At 37.4% G+C, this 8271-nt stretch overlaps 1 protein-coding gene across 1 annotated transcript; it reads left to right on the plus strand.

Moving 5' to 3' along the window:
- Positions 1-1025: 1025 nt before the first annotated feature.
- On the plus strand, positions 1026-7117 carry LOC147848970 (outer envelope pore protein 37, chloroplastic-like). The gene is made up of 6 exons (XM_087337914.1): positions 1026-1420; positions 1584-1673; positions 5990-6157; positions 6242-6336; positions 6524-6644; positions 6741-7117. The coding sequence occupies exons 1-6, from the start codon at positions 1070-1072 to the stop codon at positions 6870-6872; spliced, it is 957 nt and encodes a 318-aa protein (XP_087194040.1). The 5' UTR covers positions 1026-1069; the 3' UTR covers positions 6873-7117.
- The last annotated feature ends 1154 nt before the right edge of the window (positions 7118-8271 follow it).

An 8271-nucleotide genomic window follows, 5' to 3' on the forward strand; every position in this document is an offset into this window, starting at 1 on the left:
ACGCCGAATCAGTTGGATGTCGAGTGGGATGCATTAGCAATACTAGATGCACTTGGTTTAGAAATCCTTGGAATTGTGCCCGAGTACCATCAAACTTTGTTGGTAAACTCATCTTAGCTTCTTTCGGCGAACTTGGTGCTCCCAATGTTTGTTTCTGCACCACTTCAAGTTGTTGAACCGTCTGAGTTAATTCCTCACGTTGTTGAGCTTTCTTAGCATTGACTTCTAGTAAATCCCCGAGAAGCCTTTGATTCTCGTGCTCCAAGGCCATGAACTACATCGCCCTATTCACGTACATATGCCATTGTTAATATAGGATGAGAAGTGCATTGGGGGAAAAGGGAAGGAATGTAGAAGACGGGTTTGGTTCTAGTTCAAATGGTATGTCCACACACATACGGGCAGGAGGAGGTATCAATATACTCAAGAGACCATGTTGTACCGGGGCAATGCGCATTGTAGTAGAGAGAGAGCAAGAGCAAGAGCAAGAGGAGGAATTGAGCAGGAGCAGGAATTGGGCAAGTGCACATCTGTTCGCTAGTGAGATGGTCGATACAAATTCATGCCAGAAGTGGGGATGCGTATGCATTCGGATGTGAGCGAAAGGCGCGTGTGATCCGTGTGGTGTGGTGGTGGATACATACATATATGAGATATCTCCCCAAATCCAATCCTTTTTGGAGGAAGGAAAGTGGGCAGCTTATGGATGACAAGCAAAGCATCTTTTTTTCTTCTCTTTCTCTTTCTCATTGGTTTTGAACTCAAGTCTTGAGCACAGAGTGTTTTTGTTCTCCTTCATGCTTGGTCCTACTGTAAAGACAGAGCAGAGCAAGACAAGGGGCACAGGGCCATGGGAGCTGGAGCAGGAGCAGGAGCAGGAGCAGGAGCTGCATCATCCCAGCCTCCTTCTTCATCCACAGGCAAGGCCAAGCAATGAAATTTGTCCCACCATTTTTTGGTTTTCTTTCTTTCTTGTTTCTGGTTTTTCCCCTCTTTATCCCACTCACACCTTCTCCCTCTGTTTCCTCCTCTCTTCTGTCTGCTTGCGTGATATTTAGTAGGAATCCCCATGGAGCAGCCATCGAATCCCCCTCTCCTCAGCACCGTCACTGCCACTGCTACGAGCCTCATAAAAGAAGGAGGAGACTGGAGGAAGTATGTTGCCTTGAAGGTGTCAAGTGAGTATGACAGCGAAGTCAGCATGCTCACTAACAAAGTTTCTGCACGCATCCTCAATGGGCTCGCGAAGATCAGGGCATCATTCCAGCGTGATCAGACAGGGGAGATCCGGTCCCCTTCCCTTTCCCTCTCCACCAAGCATCTCTCCGTCTTGTATGACCACGAGGACCGCAATGCACTTGTAACTGCCATCGCAAACCTTGGGTCTAATGTCGAAATGAAGTATCTCAGAGAAATCAAGGTGAGACATCCAGCCTATTTTGGTTTTTTTTTTTCCTACTCACTGAATCTACAAATAGAAAGAGCCATATTGGAAGCTGCTCATTGAAAATTTGCAAAATTGAGCTACCATCATACCTGCCGTAGCACATCAACTGAACTGTAAGCCAACATTTTTGTGACAGTCTCAACAAGGTGAGGTAAAGCTTATTGCAAGATCAAGCGATGCAAAATATCAGGCTGAGGTTGGCTACGATGTTCCAAGTCTAGGCTTGGTGAGGATTCCGTAAATAATTCTTTAAATAAGTGATTAACTCAATTGCTATAAGCATTTTCATACCATTACTTGCACTATCTTAGGGGCGTGTATTGTTGAATCTTTATAGATGTCAAGTATTTAAATCCAAAATGCAGGTTATATTTCTTGAGATTATTCTTTTTGTTGTTATCATGTCATCCCTCAGGATATATTGAGATAGATATCCAATAACCAACATTTTGACTAGCTATTACAACGCCACAAAATTTGGACATATGTATGCTATAGTAAATTATTCCGAAGTAATCTTATTGAAGAGGTAACTATAGTTCAGGCATAAATTGTCAGCTTAAAACACATTGAAAGGGTTGTAACCCATGGCCCATGCCTACATCCTTTCACTCAAAAGTATGGAATATTGCCAAGGTGCATGTTCCAGTGGCTTAGTCATGCTAGGTAGCATATCATTTGGACTAAGGCTGTATGTCTCATTTGTGAAAATTCGTTTGCTGCTTGTAGCTTAGCAGCAAAGTTTAATTTACTCATTGATGGATATTTTATTTGTATTCTATACTTACAAATTTAGTACAATTAAAGCGTGAACTGTTGGCATGGTTTTTTAATGCATTTCCTCTTTATGATGCTATTCTTCCAACTCATCTGGTAGACTCGCTTGAGTTCACAGACAAATTTTCTCATTTTTGGATCTATAAAAGCTTGAATACATGCAGTTATTTGTCCTGCTTTCTTCATTTGTAGTTTTCATTAAGTTTTATATATTTCTATCTCGTATTTCAGTGAAATTGGAATATTTTTTAATCAATTAAATAGTCTCGTGCTTTAATGGTATTTGGGACAACTCATGAATATATTTTATATGTGTATAAATCCCAAAAAATAGTCCTGTGTTTCCAGCTGTAGGAAACACATTTCTTTTCTTTTCCTTGTTCTCTATTGAATTGATAATAGTTGTACCTGCTGGTCAAGACAGTGTCTAACCTAATAAGGAGAGTAATAAAGGAACGTACACATATTTGTAATTGATCTTCTCCAAAGTAAAATATGCGAACCTAGCTTAAAATAATTCGAATAGTTTTGTGTTTACTTTGCAATTTTTCTTTACCAATATGAACCTGGACTTTGAATATCTGGGCCAATATGAGTAGATATAAATAGTTATGGAGCTTTGCTTTTCCTTGTCTATGGTGCATATACTATTGGCATCATCTCAGCTTATGGCATTTTGCAAATATACCAAATATTATTAAAACTTTGCAATCTGGATGACATAACTTTTGTCTGAGCAATGGATGTCGAAGTTAATGATTTAGTACTTCCTAGAAAGTTTAGCTGGACACTTTCATGTTTACATCAAAGCTCAATCATGCCATCAAGACTCCATCCCACAATGGTTATGAATGCAATCCTTGTTGAGAACATGATCCCAATATGAAGCGGTAACTTTCTGGGTAGTTGAACCCTACACATCTGAACGGAACATACAGATAACTCAAAGCTTGCAACCATAGAGATAGCTTTGATCACCTTTTTCCACAGAACCTGCATAAAAAACTTGGTACATTGTTATTGTTGAAAGCAGAAATGTTGTCACCATGAACCTCTTCAAATATCATCTTATCACTTAATGCCTCAAAAACATTGTCACAAAAGAACCTTACATTGTCTCACATGTGTAAATCCTTGATCATCTCATGTTTGTCATTGGTTATCGATTCAGGATTTTCTTTTATATATAGTCCTTGATGGAAAGCCTATTCTCTAAATCTCCTTCGGCTTTTCCTGTCAAAAGAGATCTCCTGTTCTTCTCCTACCATAGAAGTTTCATTGATAACACCCAATAAAGCATCTTCACATCTAGTTTGTATCATGGAACCATGACACAAACTTGAAATCCTTGGCTGCTTCAGAGTTATATTGTGGTTGGGTTGTATCTTTTGAGTTATAATTGGGAGAAGTCCTTTGGTTGCAGTGCAGGCCTGGCATCCATTTACTCTAGTAGGGACATTTTTCTTATGCTAACATTTTGTAGCATTCAAAGGCATGAGAGACATGACTCCATGTGATGACTTTCGGGATGGTTTTTTTACAGGGATAGAATCTTTTGCACTGTTGCCAATATGTTGTGCATTTGGATCGCCCATGCTGTCACTTTCTTAGGTGTGAAGAACAAAATGCTTTGGAATTTTGGAAACTTTTTATCATTTACTTATTTGGCTGGTGAGCTGATTCATACTTTGAAGAGTTCAAGGGACATTCTTCTGAGGCTGCTGGCAAAAGAAGGAATCTTTTCTTCAAATCTTGGGTGTGCTATCACCTCTTCTTTGATTTCGATTTTGGTATTATTACAGGGAGATATAAATCAAAAAATGGTTTATTTCACATGGTATCTCTCGGTGATTTTGGCTATGGCTGATATATATATACTATGCTTTGTATTTCCCTCAGAATTAGGCCACATAGCATTATTCAGGATATAATCTGTAGCTTATATTGTTTCCTCAGAATTGTATCATTTAGAGATTCAATGGCGTGACCTTCATTCCATGTGATGTGTCACTTGCAGTATTCAAAATAGTCAATGGGACCATGGGATTATATTTGAAAGAAAGAGAGCTTGAATAGGCTAAAGAAGAAGCCTGAGAAACTGGGCTTCCTAAGGTAAAATCCAAGATTAAGGATAATATGACATACCATAAGGATTTACCATGTATAAGAAGTATCATACCCATGGGCCACATGCTGTTTCCATCATCGGAGACTGGTGCCTAAGATAAAGTTCAAGATTTCGGATGAGGTGACATATCATAAGAATTTGCCAAGCATAAGAATATCATACCAATAGGCCATCTGTCGTTTTCATCAGAGTTATCTCCTAACGTTTTGCAATTTTTGTTTACTTTGACAATGAACTTGATATATCTTTCTTATTTCCTTCAAACCATTTTGTACTCCAATCTTGGCCACTATCTGGTAATCAAGGGTGAAGTCTTTTTGCAAATTGATCAGTCTTGGTAAAATCATCATCTCCCAAACCTCCATGAGTGTTGGCATGGCATATTTTACTCTTGCAAAGAACTTCCAAGCATCTGGAGGTAAAATAAATTCATACTACACTTTGTTGGGAATATTCATTTTGTACATTTCTTCGAAGGCCATTATACCAAGCACCTATGTTGCCACGTAGAGCAATAAATAGTGCTAGTTTCTCTGTATTTTATCTTTATCCAAGTATGAGGCATTATATTTGAATGAGCAAATGGGCTCTCAGTAAACAGTTTGCTGGAAAAAACTGAACTGTCCTTTCGACAAGATAGATCATCTAGTCCCATGGCAGTAGAACTCAAAAGTTCAAAGCAGCTGAAAGAAAAGTGGTTCATGGGACTATTTTTCTCATTGCACATAGCAGACCGTAGTGTCCCAGAACACTGTCCTAGTTCTAGTCTTGACAACTATCCTGGCACAGGATTCTAGCTTTGACAGCTGTTCCATTTGTCCTTGGACCCTAGAGGCTGCATTTTAGCCCTGTCATTTGTACTACTATTGCCAATTGAAGTAACTAAGTACTCAATATTTGCTGTAAGTACTCATATTATTTGTGATATTCCGAACAGTTTAAACCTGCATGACAACAAACAATAAATACACTAATTTACTTTGGCAATGACAACGATCTCGCAAACATCTACAATAAATAGATCTACTTTGAGTTTGATGTTGTTCATCTTATATTGCTAACTCTGGATTAGTTGATGCCTCCTTGAAAGCTTCCGATTGAGTGCAGTTCCTCTTTCTAGAATTTAACTATTACTTTGTTTTATGTAGTAGCTACTGATGCATTTTTTCAAGCTATTTACTTTTTCATTTTCTATTCATTTTTCACCCTCATTCACACTAAATTTGTAATCCAAGAATATTCTAGTCATAAATTTGGTGAACTCATGTTTTTGGCTTGTACAGCCATATATATGCATATATACATATCATCCCAATTTTTTTTTAAAGTTGGTTGGCTCAATGAATGTCACTTCAGAGTATTTTGTTTAGATAATCAAATAATACTAGATAGTATGTGTATTTTACTATGTATAGAATCTCTATAAATGCTAGTTAAGCTCTCTTTTTTTGCTTTTCTATCTCAAATTGAGTAAACATTCCACTATTCTTTAGAAATGCTATAACTATTGACGATTGTATCTTCAAAAACGGTCTCAACATGTTGCCACATTCTTATTTCTTTGGTTTCTATTTATGATGCTTACCGTGTTATCCTTTTGTTGAATCTTACAAACAATAAGGCTTTTCAACTTGCAGCCAAGGGCTTTTCTAAATTTCCCTATGGGGGAACTTAAACTTGAGGAAGAACAGAGAGAATGGGGAACTGCTCTCTCTGTTAATGGTCTTATTGGTACCAAGCTACTCAATGGCTTAGTTTTGGCAGAGTATCGAGATGAAGAACTAAACTTGAAATATAAATACAAGGTATAATTTTTATATATAATTTGGTCACAGAATCTTTTTTACACATCTTCTAATGGTCGTCTCACTGCCGAAGCTTTTATTCAGGATGAAGAACTGACCATTGCCCCATCAATATCGCTACCTTCTCAGTCGTTATCTCTTGCTTTCAAGCGCCAATTTGATCAAGCCAATAAATTGAGGTTGCTATTTACCTTTCCTTTCTATATTATATACTTTAAAATTGTATGCTTTTTAATGCCATTTTCATGGCCAATATGTGGCCTGAACTGTTTGAATGTATATCCTTTTTAGTGCAACCATTTTGTCTGAGTGAGGACATATGTCTATTCTTCGTGGCATTGATTTATGGTTTTCCCTTTCTTCAAGCTACTTTTACAATTTTGATTCGACTGCATGGAATGCTGTCTACAAGCACCAAACAAATGAGAATTTCAAGTTCAAAGCTGGCTACGACTCAAATGTTAGAGTTGGTTGGGCAGGAGCATGGGTAGTTAATTACTTTCAAATTTAATGTAAAAGACTACAGTTTTATAGATTTACTAGCAATACAACTTTCTGACTCGGTTTTCTGTAACCTTTGCAGATTGGCAAAGAAGAGGCTGGTGCCAAGACAGCTCCAAGGAAGTGTAAGTTTCAGATCATGCTGCAGGTACCTCAGGATGATATCCAGTCGGCAGCTGTACTGTTCAAGGTGAAAAAACGTTGGGATATATGATCAAGATCAAGGCTTCCATATGGCTCACAGATACAATGATGATGGGAAGTTCCAATGAATTTTATTTCCATGCTATCATGATTCTTTAGCAAGTTGCCTTCATATACCCTTTTATTAGTTGTTAAGAGTTTGTATAAGAGAAATCAGCTACGGCTTCTTGTAGAATTTTTATTCTGCCCAGTAAATTGGGTGAATATGTCCACTGTCCATCGATTATTTTTATACAAGAAAAGCTTTGTAGCCCCTATGTTTGTACATTTATTTTGGAGACTGGGAGATGTGCTCTAGATTGACTGTCTGGGGATGACTGATATAAGCGACATTGCATCTGTGGTTTGATATATGCAATAATTAATGAACGAAAGAAACCAGGTATAAATGCTGACTTGGGAAGTTGGGGCTGTATGAGAAATTGGTCCAGATAATTACTGTCCACAAGTAGATGGATTGTGTCGGGGCATGATGTGGTTAATTAGCTTGCATCCCTTATTTTGACTCGTGGTTTGGTTGCATTACAAGTAACAATCGGCAACCAAACCGAGAAACCGTTGTTCCTCACCTTTTTACAAGTAGCATTTTTATTCTCTTTCTACTAGTTGTTTCTCACCTTTTTGGAATTTACTTATTAAATTCAAATGAGGCGTGTGTATCTCTTGTCAATATATACTTGAAGTTAATCAATGATTTTAGCAAGATGCTGTATGTTCCAATCTATCTCATGAATCGTCACAAGTTGCAAATCAGACCACAACACTTCTATTCTCTGCAAAACACCCATGAGTTTTTTTTTTTATTTCCTTGAATGCCCCTGAGTTTTTGTTATTTCTGCAAAAGACCCTGGGTCTACCTAAAAGTAAAGAACAAGGGGATGAATCAACCTGGTTAATGGTCAAAATAACACTTAATGGTCAGAACAAGGGTATGCTTTGATGTGATCATCGCATAAATATGGTGGCGCTTTTGGGGGTTGACTAAGCATTAGAAAAATAATGAAAACACATGAAGGAAAACTGTAGGTGAGTTGAGAGCATTTTTCCCCTCAAAAAATTTGCTATATTTGTATGCCCCTTTCAATTGAATGAAATTTTTTGTTGTATCCAAATCCATTTGCATAAAGTCAATATACTAAGTATTTAATGGATGAGTTGACATCGTGAAATGTTTTTATGATGATGAACTAATGTCAGTTTTAAGATCTTAGACGGTTCTCATTACAAGTTGCATCATGAATAGTTTTAATTGCCTTTATGACTTTTGTGTACATGAAAAAGAAACTTAATCAAATATTTTATGGGGGTTGCAATGAATTTGAGTGGTTGATAAGTTCCCGAATAAGAATTTGAAACATAGCGAATCTCTTTCTTAATCTTAAATTTATTCTTCTATAGTAGTCTCCATT

This window comes from Azolla caroliniana, unplaced genomic scaffold (assembly GCF_043228905.1).
Source record: "Azolla caroliniana isolate FFs.n. ecotype wild unplaced genomic scaffold, voAzoCaro1.0.p SCAF_161, whole genome shotgun sequence".
NCBI lineage: Eukaryota > Viridiplantae > Streptophyta > Polypodiopsida > Salviniales > Salviniaceae > Azolla > Azolla caroliniana.